At 39.3% G+C, this 22,639-nt stretch overlaps 1 protein-coding gene across 2 annotated transcripts; it reads right to left on the bottom strand.

Annotated features, from left to right (window-relative positions):
* Positions 1–1,472: 1,472 nt before the first annotated feature.
* scn2b (sodium channel, voltage-gated, type II, beta) lies at positions 1,473–22,104 on the bottom strand. 2 transcript variants are annotated; one of them, XR_014769978.1, is made up of 6 exons: positions 21,824–22,104; positions 8,008–8,168; positions 7,710–7,926; positions 6,072–6,264; positions 4,427–4,493; positions 1,473–2,896 (listed from the first exon to the last, which is right to left on the bottom strand). XR_014769978.1 is itself a non-coding variant. In XM_084717332.1 (5 exons), exons 1-5 carry the CDS (start codon positions 21,909–21,911, stop codon positions 2,866–2,868), a joined length of 690 nt encoding a protein of 229 aa, XP_084573458.1. In that variant the 5' UTR covers positions 21,912–22,104; the 3' UTR covers positions 1,473–2,865. The 2 variants fall into 2 exon arrangements, 1 of the variants encoding a protein (XP_084573458.1); XM_084717332.1 differs by lacking the exon at positions 4,427–4,493.
* Positions 22,105–22,639: the final 535 nt, after the last annotated feature.

Genomic DNA, 22,639 nt, shown 5'->3' with positions numbered 1-22,639 from the left:
GTGGAAGCTTAAACATGCTTTGGATGACTCACATTGCTGTGGTTTTCTGGTAAACTTAGTGGAACAGAAGTTTCTTACTTTATTATAATATCTTTCTTTTTGATATGCATTGTCTGACATGCATTCATGGCAGTATAGTACACTGTACATGCTTCAGTCGCCAAAATAACAAATTGTACCTGCTTTGGTGGATAACTACAATTTGTAGTTAGACACTAACCAAACTAAAAGTTTGTCAGTAAGTTCTTCTCTGTCAGCCATGAATATGAACATCTTACATTTTTATTTGGATCATTTGGTATTATTTCCTGTATTACTGTCTGTAAATGAGACTCAGCTTTCTGTGTGTGATACGGGTCATGTTGAGGGTTACTATAGAGTCTGTTTGGGCAACCTTTATTAAGACCTACCAGAAATATTAATAATAACTGGTAGCAACATGAATTATGAGATTGTGGGTGCAATGTGAGGTTTTTTTTTCACTTTTGTTTTCTTTGATATGTTTTTGACTTTTCTTTGACTTTGAGTCAAAAATAATTCATTTTACCTCTAACCACTTTTCCAATGCAATATGTGCATTTAACTCTACAATGTACTGTAGGCACAGATATTGTAAGTATTGTGTGGTCCATTGCTAATAAAACCCGATATATCAGACCAAACTTAAATTAGTACCTGCGACAAGAACCCCCATATTCAGGCACACTAACATGTAATTCCTCAAGGCCAAGAAACAGAAGTTTCATAGAGGTCATAGGGATGGACGGTATCACCAGTAATGACATACAGTAGAAATATGAAGCTTTTGCTATGCTGTTTGTACTAGTACACAATTAATTTGAACTGTAAGGTCACAACACTTTCTCCAAAAGTACCATTACAAGGCATTGTCACAGACGAACCAATAAAAACATGAGTTTACCGCTTCCCTTCTACACTAACACCCGACACGCACACCAAAAACACAACCTAAAAAAACCAAAAAACATTCCATGCTCACAAAAAGCAATTAAAGAAATAACAGGCAGAAGACAGAGACAGGACCAAAAGAAAGGATAAACATATTACTGGAAAATGTGTACAGTTACTTGACTTTTTCAGAGCAGACATTTTAACATGTCACAATAGGAAAAGCAACCCTTCCTTGTTCAATCATTCACTATTCCCTACAGATATAATTTCAGTTGATGTTGATAATTACTGATCAAATTTAATGACATATTTCTAATAAGGACCAGGAGAAAAAAGGTTTAGCCATTTTATTATAAATTTAAATGCATGACTTTGAAGTCAACCGCTTTATCAGGCACACGGGTAATGGAATTAAAAGACTTAAAACCCGTCCTCAAAAAACTGCCATACTGGTGAGCTGACCTGTCCTTTTTAATTCACAATTTCCTCACCATCTGCCCTCACTGCACTGCTATTGTTTAATGATTGGCTGTTTGCATGCCAGGTGTAGCACGTCACAAGAGATGTGACCGGGTTTTTATAAGCCAGGACATACTTTGTCATGTGATTTCATGGTAGTCTGCAAGTGAAAAATATCATTTATTGAACAAATTTCTTATTGCTATTGATGGAGTCACTATTATCAATATATGACTCTTTTGTTATTGCCCAGGCTTCGTTTATTCTAAAATTACTGTCATTGTTAATACTCACCATCGTTTTGATTTTATCTTATGTGCAACACAATGTACTGTGGGACTGTTTGTAAAAAGTAGCGTACATGCCATAGTCACTACTTTCTTTGTTCCATTGCTTACATTTTACACCCAAAAAAAGGGTAGTGGGTAAAAATAATGCCGCGACTTCAGGCAGAGGTACTGTCATGGCTTACAGGAACACTTGAACAGAACAGAGCTGTTGCTGATGTGACGAGACACACGTGTGCTTTCCCTGCTATGACAGGTCAAAAATGTCTGCTGTGGAAAAAGGTCTAAAAAACTCTCCATTGGCTATGAGGAATGTTTGATAATGCTATCAGGCTCTGACAAAAGTACAGACATCGTTTCGCTGAGTCTCTGACTATTAGTTGTCTTTGTGATAAGTAAAGCCAGGCAGTGGAAGAACATTAAACATGCACTAACTGTGCATCTATGTTAAGACATAATGCCCGTACAGGCAGCTGAGAGACACGGCTTTAAGGCAATGTTAAAAAAAACAACAACAAACAAACAAATGAAAAAAAAAGCGGGATTCACAGTATGTTTCATCAAAACCTTTCACCCAAAACGAAATCCCAAAGTTGGACTGTGGATGTTGTGAGACAGTAGAGCAAATGTCATCATTTACCATCACACAACCTTCTGCTCTGCACTGTAAAAAGTACTTAACTTCCATCAAGTATAAAGCTGTGCCTCCACAACCACTGTTACCTTTATTAATAGTTAATTAATTATAGATTCAACTTCAGGCCGTAACATGACATACTATGATGCTGTGAAACTGTTACTCTTCCATTTTCACACTACCGTATACTGTGGTATATTTTCAGTCATACCGCCCAGCCCTAGCCGGTCATATCGTTGGCTATGAAAATGACATTCCTTATCATGAAATAGACTTCTAATGGCACTGATATCAACTTGTAGCTATGAATAATGTAATATGTGTTTACTGGGTAAGTTGCAGAAAAGTGTTCCCTGGCTTATTTCACAGAAAAAGACAGATCTCACGCAGACATATAGAAATACACACACACACATAGACACATTCAGTACACCCACACACACGAAGAAGTACACTTGCGTGCACCAGCACACACACACACACACACACACACACACACACACACACACACACACACACACATGCAGAATAGATGGAAGTATCAGTGCATGATGATTCAAGCAGTGGTAACTATAGATCTTCAGGAAGGGGGTGCGCATGTCTGAAAGAAAAGAGAGAAAGAGAGAATGACAAACAATAATTTGACCTAAACCAGTAAAACGGTCGGTAGATGCCCCTATAAATAAGCCTCTCCAGAGATAAAGCCAGCAGGTAAGAGAGATCTGGGGCACAACACACACACAAAGAAACATCTACACTTGGACACACATATTGTATAAACATTTATTTTTATCCCTTTTGAGGACATGGCACATCTACAGTCCTCTTTTGATGGAGAGAGGATATCCAAGTTAGATGTTTTGTTGAATAAGTACAGGTTTTAGTTCTGTTTGCTACAGCACTATTGTTATTTCTGTGGCTAAATGAAATTCTTAATGTATCATGTAACATACAAAGAAAGCGATGTCCTGTCAGTTTTGGTTTTGCTTTGGCTGGTACTGTGATATTTAATCATAGTCGTATTCAGGGCTGTGACAATATTGCAATACCGTGGTCGTGTGATGCGTATGGTGAGGTTGAGCTCATTACTGTCATCGAGGCGATTTTTATTTTGAAGGGTCAATCTTGTGTTTAGATCAGCGCGCTGATCAACTAATGAAGCTCAGCGTAAGTTCAATCAAGAAGACCTTCCATTACGCTGCCTTCATTCACAACTTTCCTTTACTCCATCTCTCTCTTCCTATTCCCTCTAATCAGCTGTTTGTGGGCGTTCACCTTCGTCTTTACTATCCAATCAGATTTTGCCACGGTCGCAATAGCCAGTCAATTTGCTGCTGCCAAACTTTAAATCACCTCTGTCTTTGCACCCCCATTTATATATGTGCATATTGTGCACCTCAATGGGGTCTAACCGCCAAAGACTTTTCATGTCTCATATCTCATGCACATGCCAATAAACCATTTTCTTTTACTCTTAGTCTGTCCTGATTGAAATACATGTATGGATGAATGACAAGTCATAAAAACAGCCTCTGACTGGTCGACAGGTTCGATCCGAGGAACCCCTAGGACAGGGAAAGGGAATACTGGGGCACCGGAGCCAAAGTTGTAAAGCTACAATGCTAACATTAGCGTGGCATTAGCCACATTAGCATTTCCTGCTCAGCTTGCTTCAGAGCTAACCCCCTTCCTTTTCCCAGTAGTTGGACAACAAGAGTATTTATTAACTGACACGCTGTAACCTGTATTGTACATTTACTGCTGGACGGGCAACTTACTGCTAAGTTTAGGTCTCTGCACGCTATAAGCAGTACCTTTACTCAGTCTGCTTCTCACTCTCCTTCACTTACACACTGCTCACACTTGTGTAATGCTGTTTTCCTTAAAGGAGCTATACTATGCTCACAGCAGTATGCTTCACTAAATTACAATAAAACAAAGTTATTAAGGTAGTTGACAGAAACTGCCATCCTACAGGAAAATCTTGCTTTGTCGCCCTGGTGAGAAAACATCCATACCGTCACAGCCCTAGTTGTATTTCATATTTTTTCCAAGTTAAGCAGGACAGAAAGAACTGGTGTTCATGACAGACAACAAAAGTCCACATTGGTTGACAGGAGCAGGTATTTACCAGAGGAGGTGTTGGGGTAAGGGCTCCACAGGCCACTGGTTCAATCAGACGACCCAGCTATGGTTGTCTATAAATATAATATGGATATAAATGTAAATATATGAAATGCCTTTTCAGTCAATAGAAGGAGAAGATTTGAGGTCTGTGATTCAATTATAGGAGACTACGAGTCACATGCGCGGAGGCGCATGTCAATAAACTTAAGTTGCTGCTGTTCTACTGGCATATGTCATTTCTTACTCTCATACAGTCATCCACTATTGACTATTGATATGCTGCTGCTGTTTGCAAGGGGGACAATACAAACCTGGCCAAAATACAGCCCAGAGACCACATGGCATACTGTAAAACTTCAAGTTTTGGACCCTGCCTACAATTTCATTATGTGGCCATTCAGGAAAGGTGACCAACATTAGCAGTGCTTCACTGTGTTAGCCAGCTCATAGCTCATAGAGATCTATGTGTACCCTACATAGAACCCTTATGACTATTCCCTTATTAAAGATTTGGCCATTGTTAGGACCTTATATCCCATTTGTGTCAGGCCCAGGGCAGCCTAATCCATTTCTCATGTGGCTGCCCATGAAAAATAATTGCCCACCGCTGGCCAAATGGTAGCACTCAAGTGGTGAAAAGACTGGCTCTTTTAAGGAACCGCTTTGGTTAGTTCACCCGCCACTTGTGAACCAACTCATGAAGAACTTTTTTGGTTCTGCCCCGAAGCTATACAGTTTAGAGAATACTATAGACCCTAGACAAAACTGACAGGGGGCAGGGCTGAGAGTAAAAGGTGCAATTACAAATTCGTCTACTTCACCACCAGGGACAGCGCCATGGATTTATCAGTACACAGCACAGTTAGGCTATTGATATTTCAGAGCCATGGCTGGGGCCATAGGTTTTATTGTGCACATACAGATCTCAGTTAGATAAAGGATCAATGAATTTGACAGAGCAGACTGACATATTGAACTAAACAACCCCCTGACCCTGCACTCCCTCTGGTACTGCGGGACGGAGAGGGATGAGATTAACAAGGGGGATACATTTTGGTCATTTTGCAAACAAGGTGGATGGCATCCCCTTTTAAATTACCTACTGGTATGCCATAACATAGTGGGAAATAACAATGCCTTTTTGGCAGCTGTCGCTGTTAGACTTTTGTAGTAGCTAAGCCAGCAGGACAACTATTAGCTCTGTACAGCAAACATAGTCTGATAACCTCCGAAATAGTTTGAAAAACGAAGCAGAACAGTTATTAAGCTGATGTTATTGCATGCATAGCATTTTACAGTAACTAACTGCGTTAAATTTGTAAAATCAACTATTTCTTAATTTAATCATTTAATGTAAGAAGTGTAATTTGAGATGCATATGCCAGTTAGCCATAACATCAATATGGCAGTGTAATTTTATAAGTGGCACACAATGACGGCATTTCATTACCACCAGTAAACATGGCAGTAAAATCATTACATACAAGAACTAACGTGACATGTTGTTTACAAGTAGCTTATACCAGCAGAACAGAAGCTACAAGCTAAGCATATGCCACTGAAGTGGCATACCATTTGCTACTTTTTGATCTTGGGACTACTGCTAGTTTCAGCTCGAGGATTAAGGATGTTCTGGTGAGATTTCTTACTTGGTTCCCTCCTCTGCAACAACTTCAGGATCCAGTTTTCCCTCCTCCTCCATCTTCTCCTCAGAAATCAGTTCCTGTTTCCGGTGTCGACGAAGACATTTCACTACTACCATGGAAAGGATCAGCAGAGCTAATGCTCCACCCACCGATGCCCCAATCGCAACTGCAATGGTTGAATCCCTCGGAGGGGGAACTGAGGAGAGGAGAGGGTTAAATAGTTTGTAGACAAAGGATGGAGACAAATGCAGTGCTGGCTAAAAGCTCTACTGGGCTGATTAAACAGAGTGGAAAGCAAGAAAGTGCTGCTGAGTTAGCCCGTGTCATATGTGAATGTGTGTGTGTGTGTGTGTGTGTGAGTGAAAGAGATGCTGAGAGACTAAGTTCAACCTCTTGTTGGTCATTAATAAGTAAAACGCTGACTCATCACCAGCAGGTCCTTATGCTCCAGGAAACACACACACACACACACACACACACACACACACACACACACACACACACACACACACACACACACACAGTATGTTACATATGATTATTGCATGACATTTATCCTTAAACTAAAGTGGCAGAGACCTCAGAGAGCTGCAAAAGCACAAGCAAATAATGGTGTAAAATAACTTTTACACCACTTTTGACAACACATGCAGTATATCAGATTTAGAAGAAAAAGTCATTAAGAAATCCAGATTCTTCTTGTTACAGTATTCAAACATATTTTTCGTCAAAATATGGCAACAAATGTCGTCCATTTGCAGCTTGTATCTGCCTGCACGATTATCTTCAACAGCGCAAACTGTGAACAGCACAAACCTACAAATGGAGTGTTTTTAGCCAGATTTTGGCACTACTATGAAAATTATTTATGAGCCACAACTGCTAGTTCTGCCCTTCACTTGACAGAAGAAAATGGCTGCTCAATCTGAGGCAAACAGTATATGCCTGATATAGACCAGTAACAGAAAGAACAGATTCTGAGTATCAGTATTTCAAATAACACAGATAATGGTTTGTTCAAAATGTGCTTATTGATGCAATTTGTGAGTAAGATTAAAACAGCTAAGAGTGCTATTTAAATGCTGCTGCAAATCTGAGTAATATCTCTAACAGCAAAATCTAACCAAAACAGAATGTTTTTAAAATTATTATTATAGTAGAAGTCTTCCTTTTAAAAATACACTTCCTGACTTTGGTTTAGCACTCAAACTCAAATCAAACTGTAAGACAAGGCAGTACTGATCAAGTATGAATCTTTATTTAGTTACTACATTGCCAATTTCTTGCTTCAGATATTTTCTAGAAATATATTTTTGTGTACTGTTTAGCTGCAATATGAGAAAGGCTGCGACCTGGCAGGCTGAACAGACAAGCCAAAACCAAGCCCCACCCAAGCTGTGATACATCACCTGCCAGCTCTCGCTGGTGCTGCACATGCTCTGGTTGCAAAAACGAAAATGGCGACCCCCATAATGCCAAATTCAAGGAATCAAAACGATAGTCCGCAAACCAAATGGGGGAGATAACAGTGCCTCCATGCATTTATTCTACTGCCTAAGTGATTAGCATTATTGTATTAGCACATCCCAAGTCAGGACTGATTTGACAGTCAGAGTCCTGTATCTACAGAAGTTATCTTACGTTCAGTAACAACATTGAGCTGTATGACTCCATGTCCCTGGATGCGGTCTGGGGGGTTTCTCACGTAGCAGTTGTAAACCCCCTCATCCTCCAGCTGTACATCTGATAGTGTGAATGACAGGTCGTTCTTAACCAGGTTCCCGGCAAATGTGACCCTTTCTCCAAACCGGTCTGAGCGCAGAGGCACCATTCCTTTTTTCCTATGGTATGTCATAAACTACGGAAAGAGAGAGACAGAGTTCATAACAGGTATAGAGTATTAAGATGCAGGTATTTGCATAAAGACAAGACATTTTACCATCTCTTCTGTGTCATTAAGTGATTCTTGGTAGGTCCAGTTCATTGCAAACTTTGTAGAATCCATCTTATAGCAGGACGTAAATATGCAGGGGATTTTGACAGTTGTTCCATTCAGTGCATTAATTTGATTGGCCACGATCACATCCATGCTTGAACAACCTGTAAGTAAAAACAACAGCAGTGTTAATAATGCTAGTACCAACAGTAATTCAATACCAGTGCTGTAAGGATGGAAACAGATTTGACTCAATTTATATTTGCCGGGACTGGGATATCAAATTATTGATAAATGTTTTTAAGAAACTCAAATTATTGACATCTCAAACAGACCAGTAGATAGTCCATTGAGTCCCGCCCCATTTTGCTCTGTGCTCCAACAGTTGAGCAAGCTTGGTCATCTTTCTCCTTTTCCTATAGTAGTTCCTATATAAGTGACGTTAGCTAACTAGTAAGCTACTGCTAGTAAAGCGCTAGCTAACTAAATAGTCAATGATTGATGTTGATTAAGTTGCTAGTTAGCTAGATAAAGTTAGCTAACTGAAAATGTTTGTATGTCGCTTTTACAGGTCAACATCTAACATCTTTTAACCATCTTCAAAATTTGGTTTTCTTTTCAACATAGAACCGAACACATCACATACAGGAAACAGGAAAGTAGAGAGTTGACTGAGGTACAAAGCTTGTTCAACTGTAATTGGACCAGATAAGGCATGTCAGTGGGGCTCCAAACAGTTTCAGGGAAGGCTCAGTGAATGGAAGTGAAAAATATTACATTAGTTAGCAGAAGGAGATTACATAGACTAAATATGTGTGATTTGGTTACAGAGATAGAGGGTGAAGAAGCAATTTGAAGATTTTACTTTGGGCTCTTAGAAACTGTAATTTGATGTATTTGGTTATTTGGCTGAAATTATGTAAAACAGCAGTATTATGCTCTTTTGGTTCAATTGTTGAGTGCCTAAGGGATCAAATAACAATCATTATAGATACCCAGGAATTTAGCAAAATAAACAAGTAAAGTAAGTGGAGCATCTTTTACCAAGCTTTGTCTGAGGGAAAACCCTCAGTCACAGACTTTGAAAACCCCTAGTTTAATATATCTGAAAGGAAGCTGACTCTAAATAATTAAAAGGAAATTCATTATACAAATTCTGGTGTAGTACATTTTTCAGTTGATATTTGGTATCTTCTTATAATATGTACATGCAAACAGTAAATCTGGTATAAGTAGTTCAACTGAGATCACCTTTTTTAAGTTTGTCAGTATAAGTTGAATGTTTTCGACTCTAGTAATTATTGTTATTTTGCAACGCGTACAATAAAATGTAAATTGTGGCTCCCTCATGCTACACTCACATAAAACATTTGTATAGATATTTCAATTAATGATGTCAATGTCAGTGTAAAGTTACAGGATAAGTTGAGGATTTGCACAGCCTGAGGACAGAAGCTGCTCTGTAGTGCAGTGATCCTGCAGCAGATACTCCTGTATCTCTTGCCAGATGGCAGCAAGATGAACGGGATGTGGCTAGGGTGGATATTGTGGATAGGTGTGATGCCCACGAGAGGTTCACTAAACCTAGGTGCCACTGGTGTAGAAAGGGATGTTATAAAAAACAAAAACAAAACAAAACAAAAAAAAATAACAACAACACAGGGCTGATTTGTTGTACACTGCTGTACCTGATTTATCATTTGTCACAAAACCAGAATGCCAGATGTCATACTTTGAAGGCCACATACATGCTTCAGTGCCACAGATTTGGTCATATTCTTGCCATTTTATTTAACATGTATGCAACATTAGATGTATCTGGACACAGTTTACTGTATGATGCTATGCTAGATAAGTATTTCACCTGTTATAAAGCCTATGGAAAAATCTCAGAATATGCTCCAGATATGATGCTTGCAAGATATCTCTGGATTCTGCTGTATTTGCAGAATGCTACATAACAAACTGAATTTTCATAGCACATTGAACAACTGAAAAGTGCAATTCGTCAGCAGTTTTAACTTCCCAGTATGTAGTGAGGATGTGGGTTTCCATGTAACTGCTGACTCTTCTTCTGCGCTCCATCTGGAGAGTGCTGTCTTTCAGGCTGACAGTCATTTGATGTGAATTCCTCAACTCACAAAACAGATTTAAATGTGGGCGCGTCTCGCAAAGTGGTTGTAGATCAAGCAATACGGCTGCTATATACTTATCAATTCCAGTGAAGTCTATTCAAAACATAGCCAGCAAACAGACAGTGGCCTTTCACAGTATCTTTGTCAAATCAGCATAAGCCTTTGTAATGGGTTTGTCTGGAGAATAAAAAGCTTGCTTCCACATGAGTTTCCATCAATTTTGCTATTTTTAATGAGTTTTGCGCATTATTTTGGTTATCTATATCTGCTGGAGAAGGTGGCGTCCATGTGGAAATACAGTGGTTTCAGCTTTAAAATCATTTGTGCTTTTGAAATATAGCATGTAAACCTCATTGTATATACTGATGGAACTGCCTTTTCATATCGAATATGAACACGCTGTAATCATGCTGCATTACGTCAGCCGCCTTTGTATGAAACAGTATGGATAATCAATGCAATGGAAACCATGATATGTTGTCTCCCATGTTACAAGCAGCTTTAGAACCATGTTGTCTTTGTGTCGTTTTATTATAATTGCTTGTCTGCTGCATTGGCTGAAATGCTGGAATGAGCAACAAACATAAAACTTCACCCAATATTAGGAGATGATGTGCATGTGCTTCCCAAGAAACATTAGCCCAATCGGCCAGATGGTGGCGCAGTAATTAAGACCCAAAAAGGCGATTTTGAAAAGGCCACAACACTTACACCGTAAATCCATTTCACTTGACATTAAACACACATGTCCAGCTCAATATGCTCTACAAAAAAGGCCTCCTGGGCCTTAAAAGTCCACTCAATGGCTTTTAGGCTAATTAGGATGAACTGAAAGTAAAATGAATATAACTCTTAATATTTTGACCCTAACATGAAATCGGGGGTACAGTATTGTAGATACATATTTCTATTATCAATGAGCAACACTGGTCAAAATATATTGCTGCTATTAATCAAAATATCTTGCAGTGGTTTAGCAGTGGACACAGTCACTTGGCAGTGACAAAGTGGAATTAGTCAATGTCACTTATGTATTTGGGGCATAATGATTTTTAAATGTATCTTTCACTTGATTGTAGCAGTATGTTTAATTTATTGTGTCAAGTGTATTCAGATTAATTACGATCATGGCAGTTAAGTTATCAGGAGGGATGGCAGGATGGCATATTGTTCAGTCTTATTACTGAAACTGACAACAAAAGCCCCTTTTTTTATCTTATGATCATGATCATACCTGCGCAGTAGCTGAAACTATGTAGGGTAGATGTTGCACAAGTCCGAAACATCTAACTGCATATTATGTAGATTGAAATGAAATTAAAGTATCATTTAGTTTCCTCAAGTTTCCTCCTCCCCTCTAACATTATGTCTCAGCATGGGCTTGCACTCCCCAGACAGAATCTGTGCCTCTCTCTCAGTGTGTGTGTGTGTGTGTGTGTGTGTGTGTGTGTGTGTGTGATGGGACTCTGCACCATTCTCTCCTCTGCAGTCGGGTGTTTCTGGCTCCCTTCCCACTGCTGCTGCACCACTCCACAGGCCTGCCTCTCTGCACCACACACACACACACACATACACACAGGCACCCATGCACTTTCTACATCTCCTCCCTTCGTCCATATGTATAATTTACACACACATAGACACACACAATTTTCCATGCACGCAGTTCACCACAGTCAGGTGTCCTGTGATGCTGTGTAGCACCTGCTTCTTGTCCGCTCAGACACACGCACACACACACACATACATGCATACACACCTCCCTGCAAGGTGTGCATTGTCAGCAGTGAGCTTAGCATGCTAGCTGTGCTATGTCAATGTCATCCCTGCATACTGACCTGTACAAATGCGGCAGATACGGCTGTTACTGACACACACAAACATGGGCACTATACATATGTGCCTCTGCTACAACAGCCCCTACACAGACATACAGCGTGAGAAACAGTTTGATACAGGCTCCTGCTGACTCAGCAGTCCTGTGGATGGTGAGAAAGCGAGGCAGATGCAGAGACAGAGACTTGCTAACAGATGAAATACTGCAGTGAAGCAGCCTCATGCGACTCCTCCCTCTCTCTTCCCCTCCCTCTTTCCTCTCCCATCTTTGTCCACCTCTCTTGCCTCCTCTCACGCCTCTTTTCCTACTACCTCTTCTGTCAGAACCCTCTACTACCCTCAAAAATCGCAGTTTTTCTGTGTCTTCCCATCTTCACTTTCTAGTGCTCCGTGCACGTCTCTGTCTCACTCCCTTCTGTTTCCCTGCATTGTTTCCGTCTCTCACAAGGTCAATGGAAGAGAAAAAGGTAAAACGTAGGTAGGTCTATTACATCATCTTTCCTGTGCCCTCCCTGTTCCTCTTATCCAACACTATATGACCACCTTTTCATTGGCTATAATCCTTATACACAGTAAAGGTGTATATTAGTAAAAATGTATTAAATATTTATACATTTATAATAGCCTCACTGATGGGTAAAATAAGGCAAGTACAGACCAACAGTTGCTATTTGTTACATTTCTGTGCTATAAAAACCTCTTACAGAATCTACAGCTTATATTTTCACATGAATAAAAATGATCACCACACACTGTCCCAATTTTAAAAAGAAAAAAAGGAAAGCTATGAATAACTGACAGTCGGAGAGGCAACAAAGTCAATCAGGTGCGTTTTTCCCTCAAGAGTTTGCACAAATATTTTTTTCATTTCAGCAGGGAGGATGGCTCCTAAAACAACAAGGCTGGATCATTCACGAGGGTTTCAATAAATATAGCAGTAATTTTTTTTTAACAGTAGCCTGGAAAGCCTAAACTCTCCCACTTTCAGATCTCAATCCAATTAGGCATCAGTGGGATGGCACGGACAAAGCTTTTCAGAGTAGGAATCCACCGAAGACCAACTTGACAAATCCACAGACAACATCCTTTGAAGGTCTCTTCTGAAAGTGATTTAAAGCTGCTTTAAGGGCACAAAGGGCTGCAGCTAAGTATTTGGAGCCGGGGTTCTCAAAGTGCGGCGCACGGGCCAATGGCAGCCCTTAGGAGCATTTCGTACGGCTCCTGAACGTGACATGAAACGCATGTATTATGTTTAATCATTCCATTTCAATACTTCCACTTTCAATAGCCTACATTTAATACACCACTCGGCTACTGCATCGAAATGCGGACCCCTGAGCATCTGTCAGGTTAAGAATGACAACTAGTAAAAAGCTACTGGCTGCATGGTAACTAGAACTGTGATGGAAAAAGCAACATATTACCGGGGGATGGCAGTTTACCACTACTGCCCAGATAATTACGCTTTATTATTTCATTGAAACATGCTGTTAAAAGCATAGTTCCTTTAGGAATAGAGCAGTGCATAACTGTGTGCAGGTTGCCAATGAGAGAGAGTGAGGAGCAAAGGTTAATAGTAAGTTGTCAGTCTGGCAGTAAATGTACAGTGGTACAGTTTGTCAGTTAATAAACACTGCAGCTTCTCATGACCAAGAAAAGTCTTTCCTGTCGTAGGCTGTGACGGTGTGGATTTTTTCCTTACTGTGGTGACAAAGCAACATGATGTACCATTTCTGCCCAAGTAATTACAATTACTGGACTCTATTAAAGCATACTTTCACAAGTGTAGCGCAGCTCCTGTGTGCGGTGTGCAAGTGAAGGACAGCATTTGTACATTTACAATGCTGGCTCCAGTGCAATTGTATCCCCTTCAGAGATGCCGAATCCAGCCTTAAACTGCAGTGTGTTTTTGGAGACATAGTAAAATAAATCTGAGACGGAATGTCTTCTGTAGTTATCTATCCACTTTTTCATATTCAAACCAGTTGTTGTTGTTAGCCACCCACTGGTACGACAATGATATTCTAAGATTGAAGCATACAATCCCTAAAAAGTATCCCCAGGCTGACTGGATTTAGGGTAAGAGAGGTGCTGGTTTGATGGATGGAGTGAATATTGGTCTTGAGTGTGTTGACACTTCAGGGTTATCAAATGGTCTTGTTTTTTAAGGAGCCAACTATCTTTAGAGGGTTGAGCAACACTATATGGTGTCCCTCAGATTGTTGCTCAGGATGGGTCTTTTTGTCTTCAGCTAAAGTAAGTGGTGGCTGCTGTCAGGAGCTTCACTGAGGACCGTGATGCTTTTTTGGCTCTGGCCTCTGATCCCCATTTCCTTAGAGACAAAAGAGTTCACTTTAAAGCCTCTACAATGCACTTTAACTGGAGGCACTTGTAAATTCTTTATATATCCCCAGGGCAACATAAGCTTATTGATGATGGCATCAACCATAACATCAGATCTGACTCCAGATTGGTTGCTGATGAAAAAATTATTAAGTCTAAGCTACTTTCAGTGCAACAAACATTAATTGTTATTCACTTAGCTTCCACTTCTGCTGCTGGTTGACATCTGAACACTTGATGGTGTGAGACAAGTGATACGACTGACAAGTTAATGATTTGGCATTGTGATGTTGTTTTTTTATGGTGAAGGTATCATATCATGGTATTAAAAAAATAATAAAGGGTGCATAATTATCTCTATTTTCACTCTAATTGCTAATTTTGTGAGGAATACATCTTATGACAGAAAAAATATTTAAAACACATTGTGTTATGATGCGTTAATTGGCTCCAAATAGGTATAAAAACAAGGTAAAAGAAGAGAGCTTGTGTTGCAGAATGAAGTTCCACAAAAAGCAACTTGATATCCCACATCCAACTTACTAGTCTGGTTATTAAAGTGAGCAATATATTAATGGAGTGTGGCAGGCAGTAAGGCAGGCAGTCACTGAACTCCAACTCCTGAGTGTGTATTTTCAGAGCAGTGGATATTTGTTTTCAGGATAACAGGCATAACTTTACATTGACAGACAACTGAAAGTTATACACAGCTGATCAACTTACAGTGGAGTTCTTGCTTATTATTGTCAGTTTACCATGTTGAGCTCGTCTTGTGCTCCTGCAGCGTTCCTGCAGCCTGCCCAAGCTTCCTTAAGTCTTTAAGTTTAAAGTCTTGCCAGAGCTACTTTGCTATTTGAACTGCTATGATCACTTTTGGATGTACAATTGTTACATTTTGCTTCTTTAACTGGCTTCAAGCAAGGCTTAACGATCACAGCTTCTCTTGACTGTCCCTAAATATCACAACATTAATCCAACATCATCCTGGCATATGGTAGTACAACAGATGCTAGCCACAGCCCCACAACATGCCAATGCCAAGCACAACACACTGACCTGCAAAATAAACAGAAAGGCAACACAAAATAGGGAATGTCATAGCTTTCAAGTTTGAAATTGGCATCAACTGATTCTTGAGCTTTGGTTCAGAAGCGAAGCTTGCTTTGTACTTGGCTCTCGTTAAGAAAGCAGTCTGAAGTAAAGTGGTGAACTTATGCCCAATCCCAGTGAAAGCCTTACACCTTGAACTGTCAAGGCCTCACCTAGTGTTCGACTGCGAGAGGCTGAAGGGGCTTGAAGCGGTATAAATAGGAATGGGACAGAACTTTGTGACATATCAGTGACATCTTTTACAACACTTCTCAAAACATATCTACAACATTTATCTTTATTACTTAATGTTTGACCTGATTGATTTGTGCCAGTCCTGAAATGTTTTATGGTCAGCCATGTAAAACACTCAAGTAATAAATGTACTTGTTTTTGTCAAAACTCTTTTTTCTTGCACAGTCATATTTTTTTGCTTGTTTCCCCCTTTTTTTTTGGCTTCCCCATGTTTAACGTTATAGTGCTATGAACTGTGGGTAATTCCCTCAGTCAAACTCTGCAGAAATGCAGACTTTTGAAAAATAGTCATAAAGGGCTCAAAAACTCTCAATTTCCATCAAAATTTAAGTTAATTCACTGGGTTGTCACTTCCTCAAATGGTGGGAATAACCTTTGCATCTTCCTGTTACACAGTGTGGAGCTGATGTTAGCGATGAAAATAGTAGTAACTGGATGTACTATGCACATTGCTCTCTACCTGCATGTTACTGCAGTCACAGTAAAGCACATTAGTTTTAGTTTGCTGAAACATTTATCATGGCAATGACAGTACTGCAAAATCTGTGTTATGGGCACATGTGACATTAGTGGTATACCACCCACCCCTTGTAGGTGGTGGATCAGTGTCGCTCAGCCAGCACAGCAGTGTCAAGTGTTTACACGTTTGCCTACTAACACCAGAGAGACACTGGTGTAAAGGTAAATCATTACTTATTTTTGCAGCTTCACCATCGAATTCTTCTTAACAAAACCTTAAATCTTAACAAAGCCCTTTGCAGCATGCAGCCTTTAAACAGTTTTAAGTCTGATATCTTTTAGCTGTGATTCAGTTGTGTTCTGTACGGTTGAGATGAACTCTAGTGCCCCCTGCTTTGGTGTGAGCCAAGCTGCGTTCTGCACACTGCAGTACTCAATGCTCAGGTGCCAAAAGGGGGGGCTAGTCAGCAGTCAGTACAGCTCACAGGGAAAATATGACATCCGTCAGTAATCCTGTGGGCTGGAGAAGCTTTTCTCTTATTATGTCATACCTAGACTGGGCCAGCAATCAGTCACAGAACCCTATAAAATAATAAACAGAAAACAGTACTACCTGCAGCATCTTTACTTGATATGTTAGGGAAATATTAGTGCTATCTAAACTCCACTACATAATGAGAAACAAAAGATCACGGTGGATCAGACAGGGATGTATTATCCATCATACTGACCTTATTTCCCTGCAGTGTTGTAAGCATAATAACTGCACCAGCCCATCAGTGTTAAATACCACATAACATGGAAAATATTGACTGGATTGAGTAACAGTTGAAAGGTACTTTTCATTCCTTGTCCTCCTCTCCCCCTCCACTCTTTCACTGTTATGCATTATTGACAGTTGTGTCTACTTATAGCTGGTAGAGACAGAAAGTCTGGCTGCTTTAAGATACAGCACATTTTAACATTCAAAAAGCACTCACAGGGTTTAAGTGAAATCTACAGCAGATACACACATAAAAACAGAAACATGAAAATACACATCTAGACATAAATGTACATGAAGGCCTTGTTTAGGATGGTGATGGTAGTTTTAAACATCAGCAGAAGTGGACAGTCCTGTTTTGGGTCAGATACGTTTCAGTTTAATGAAATTTACTTGAGCTTAAAGCCTCTGAACAGGAATCAGAAGAAAAACATCAACAGCTGTCCTACACTTTCAATTAATGAATGCCTTTGTCACATTCGAAAGGACATTCGATCATCTGTAACTTTTATTCTTATCAAGGATTTTCTAAATCATCAGGTCTTTGGCGACACTTTGTGGACAATGTCATGATGCAAAACCATGACATTAACTTTTATAAAACTTATGTCTTATAATGCCAGTTGTCTTGCTGCTGGGGAGGGTTTCTTGAGAATGGGAATATATTATTATTATTATTATTATTATTATTATTATTATTTACAGTTTGACTGAATAACAAATGTTGAAATTTAAATGCACAGTATGTCATTTCAACCACTATGGGTCTCAAAAATCATATGATCTTATGTGCCAAGGACTGTGACAACCCTATTACATGAAAAAAAAAAATAATATTCAGAACCAAAACAATGATAGCTGTTGTTGATGTGACAGCATGGGAACGTTTTTATTTCCTTTTTTTATATAGAAAAGGCACTGCTTTGATATGCCAAGTCAAACTTTAGGAATTTAAAATTATTTTTTTCTCATACAAAACTAAATGTATTGCTTACAGTTAAATCTTAACTGTAACTGTGGTTATTTGCTCCTTCTGTACTTCTGTCCTAATGCCACATAAGGGCTTCATGCTGGCCTTTTTGAAGTCCACACCAGTGTAGTTTACATGCCTTTTCTTTCCAGCGTGCTGCTGCCCTCTAGTGCTTTTCTGAAGGAACTGTAACTATGGCCTTGCTGAGTAACACAGATGAAGAAAAAAACATATTGGTGGCTGCAACACTTACGTATCCATGTGAATACTAGTGACAAACTTGCTGTTAGACAGCTGGTGTTCTTCTGAAAGGCAGCGAACAACAAATGTAATTGTGGCTGCATTAGCACTGCGTTACTGCAGCTGCATTAATGCCCAGCAAGGACTGGCAATGTGTGTATCTACTGGAACAGAGCATTATATTGCTTCATCACTTACATGCTTGCAGTACTGTCTTTACTGGACTTGCAGACAGAAGCATGCAGACATCTCACATTCTTATGCACCAAATATATAAACTGTTGATAAATATTAATATATTTATATATTTACATTTGTCACAGTTGGCTGATGAGTTCATATATTTTAAACTGTTGGGTTAGTAGCATCTAAGGCTGGGCTATATAATGATATTATATTGATGTTGTGATATGAAACTACATACAGTAGATGTCATCTTATATTTTGCACGTCATAATATGGCCTAAGTGCTGTTTTAATTACAGTAAAGTGATGTAATTTTCTGATGTTAATTTTGTGCATATGCCCCAGCCCTGTCTGTTGGGTATTTTAATTTGAGAATTTATTGTACACTGAAAAATAAGAATTTATTGCACGTTATTATAGAGAAAATGTGTTTCGAGATATTTATGTTTTTTCACAGAATAGCCTAGACATATTGAACTATTATTTATAAGCCATACTGCCCACCCCTAGTAGCATCTCCATGGAACAAGCTCTCTAAGCAGCAGTAAACTTTTGGGTATCTACTTTCAGTTGGCAAAGGTGGAAAAGCAAAGGGTGTTGACACCCTCTAAAAATACACTAGTGTGAGTTTCCCTTTGTAATGTCCACACCACTTACCACCAACATTTAACGAGACAAGAAGACAAAGAAAGACAAAATTCAACTCCATTTACCTCTTGACACTCAGTATTTCCTCACTACAACAAATTTGTTATTTTTTAGCTTTACTGCTGCAACACATATCACCTATGAGAAATACACTTGTAGGCGTTGAAAAATGAAGTGCAAGGTTTGAAATAAAGATCAGCAGGCCTTAAGATGATCAGCAGTGCACATGGGATCTTTCAAACACCAACCGGACCAGGACTGGAGGTGAGGGGGGATACGAGCAGTTCTACAGCTGGGACTTCAGACTCCTGGCTAACGTCCACTCAAAAAAAATTAAATGGATGAAATCAAACTCAGGCTGGACAAACAACGGGAAATTATACATTGTCATGCCCACACAAAGACCACTGCTCCACGACAGGATAAAGGCATTGCACTTGATGTGCGGACCAGTGCTGAGCTGACAGAGTGCAACATGCAGGACTCCAGCAGGACAGGGGGAGGACGACTCTATGTTTTCATCAATGATTTTTTTTGCATAAACACAGCCGAAGTTGATGGACCATGTTTCCCAGATGTTGAACTTTTTTTTGTTGCTACTATTTAGACGCAAATTCAAAAAATGTGCCACAGAATTATTTCCTTACTTACATATATATGTATATATGTAATTAACTGTTTTTTAACTTCATGTTAGCATTTTATAACTTTTTTATTTTATTTTTTATTTGATACTATCCAACCCTGTGTTTTGCAGTGATAATAAAAGTTCTTGATACCTTGAAACTATCTCACTCAAACCAAAGCTGTGCCTTTCAGTAAGGTGCTGAAGTGGCAAAGAAATGATGAAACTGGATGAAAATGAGATTTTCCACGAAACCATACAATTTTAAAACCCTCCTGCACCATCAAAGACAAATTCTTTCCTCTCATTAGTTGATATGAAAGCGGTTTAACCTCTGAACGATCTCTCTCTGTGTGATAACCCAGCGTCACATCCTGCGTCCTGCTCAGGTTGATACGCTTTGCCTTTGAGGAAAGCCCGGTGAAGAGGGATGAGAACCCAAAATACAACTTCCATGGTCGCCGATAGTACAGAGTGCTATTAATACTGTCTTAGATTTATTATAGAATAGAACAGAAAAGATCTTTATTGTCCAGCAGTGTGGAAATCTGTTTTCAGCTCACTAAACACAAGAAACTACAGCAGTGAGTAAAACAAAACTGTTTCCTGCACTGAATGTTGTTTCTTCATTAAAGGGAGAATACAACACTTTTGATGTGGATGTCCTGTCAGTACTGACGGTAAATGTAGTGAAGCGAAGCAATAAATTCCTCAATGTGTGTTATATTGACAGAGAAGGTTCTTCTGCTGTGAAATCTGTTGTTCTTCCTGTGTGATGTCACAGGGACGTCACTGGATTTATAGTAAGGCGAGTTTGATCTTTCGCACTTGATGCTTTCATGTTTTAACCTGGTGACTGTCTTTGCTTTATCTGTGAATAATCATGAACCAGTCTGTGGTGATGTTCACAACTGCACTGTAAATTCACTGACGTCTCACTTACAACAGTGGGTCTCAAATAGGGGTTCAGGGACCCACAGGGGTCAGTGTGTCTCTCTGCCAGGGTCACTGTGAAAAATTTCCAGGTTCATTCACAGCTACTACAATGAATTTTTAAATGGTTAAGAAACAGTCTCAGTTTTTTTAATGATGCCACTCTATGACCTACAACTGACTGTTTTCACAGTGTTATTCTTAATGTCTTAATGAAACGAGCCTACAACAGCCTATAACAAGTTATGTTGAGTTTTATGTTAGCCAGTTAAAAAGCAGCAGGAGTAGATTTTTATTTAAATAATTTTATTTTTGATGTTATATTTTGTGGTTAAGGTGGAGGAAACACTACTGCTTTAGTCCATAGGGGCCTCCAAAATTAACACAAATAAATCAACAAATATTTACATTTTTAAATCTAAATATTTAATGGATTACCTTCTAATCTAATAATCTATTATTGTTCTTTTAATGTTCTATGGGGTCTATTTTATATCTTCTATTATTTATATTTGTGAGTGAAACACACATGCTCTCAATGTTATGTTATGACATTCTGTGTTGACATGGCGCATATATTTTTAATACATGTCTAATATCTTTCTGGTACTTTTCTCTTGTGTTGATCTTTCACATATAATTAAGCAGAAGTGTAACAAAATAGACTATGTCAGATTATTTCAAGGGACATATATATTTTCTCTCTTGTAAGGGTTCCTCGGCTGAGAAAAAACTGAGAACCTCTGAGTTGGATGACACCATATTTAGGTTTATATGTCTGCTACTGAATAAGGCAGCACATTGTTAGCACCTTATTACAGGCCTATTTCTACCCATCACTGAGTCACACATACCTGCTGTACACACTATCATTCTGCTTGCTAAGCCAATATTTATTTTTACATAGTGCATCATAATCCTGTTTTAAAGGCTGTGATACAGCAGGCAGGGCACTAATTTAGCTGTCAACAGAGGCTAAATAGAGACGTAGGGAGGAATGAGTCCTTACACAACTCATCAGAAATGATCAGTTTAATTAGAAACGATTGAGAAAAGCCACAATAATGCCCCTTTAATGGATGACTGTCAAAATAGGAAAATGCTGGAATAACAACTAATCGACATTATCTCACATTACACCCATTATCTCCCCCTCTCCACTCCCTCTCTGTTCCACACACACGCACACACACACAGTGAGATCTGAGACGGAAAAGGCCTGAGGATGGAGCAGCGAGTGGGACCTATCATCCCATCGAACTGTTGATCATCGTATCAATGTCTGAAAGCATCGATCGATCGGTTTTGTCTGTTTTTTTGTTGTTGTTGTTTCTTACCGGAGAGCGCGAGCAGCAGCAGCGGCAGCGCGGCGCGCAGCAGCTGAACGCCGGAGCTCCTCTTCTTCTCCTGCGCGGGGGAAGACATCTTCTCTCCTGCTCAGTGCAAAGAAAACACGACGCTTTGATCGCTAGAAAATTTTAAATAGTCAAAAAAAAGAGAGCAGCAAGTCTGCTCCTTGCGTGTGCGTTAAAATGCTAAAAACAGTATTTTTTTGTTTTAGAGGCAGAACATGGCTGGCAGTGGCTGTAGCCTTATGACGGTTGATCTCATGGTTGACGGTTTGTTAGCGGCGGAGGAGGGAGGGCAGGGTGGAGAGCAGAGGGAAATGAAATTCACCCTGCTCATAGTTTACAAACAAATGACTTGTGATGAATGATAAATTTGCTGAAGAACAGCAAATAAAGTGGGGAATAAGAGAAATCAAAATCTAAATGCGCTAAGGTACAAGGTAAAAAATCAATTTACTTAAGCTGTGTCCAAAATTTCATACTAACATGCTATTTATTAGGCTAAAATAGTATGTTAGATTTTTTTTTTTAGTATGCCTTAAACCTTATGAAACAAATAGTACACATGCGTTTTCTTTTTCAAGGAAATATTACAGTGTGCACACTGGGCACTGCCTGCATAAATATCCCACAGTGCAATGCAGTGGTGACAATAACAACAACATAACAGGCAAAGGCAGACAGTGATCAAGGCAGCTCTGATTAACTGTTCAATTTAAGTTTAAGAAAGGTTTCACTTTACTATTACTTTTCACTTTACTGGATGGATATTTTTAGAGTTTTATTTTCAGAAAAGACACATAT

This window comes from Lutjanus erythropterus, chromosome 4, assembly GCF_056507025.1.
Source record: "Lutjanus erythropterus isolate fLutEry1 chromosome 4, fLutEry1.hap2, whole genome shotgun sequence".
NCBI lineage: Eukaryota > Metazoa > Chordata > Actinopteri > Lutjaniformes > Lutjanidae > Lutjanus > Lutjanus erythropterus.
This window is presented reverse-complemented; position numbering and strand designations above follow the sequence as displayed.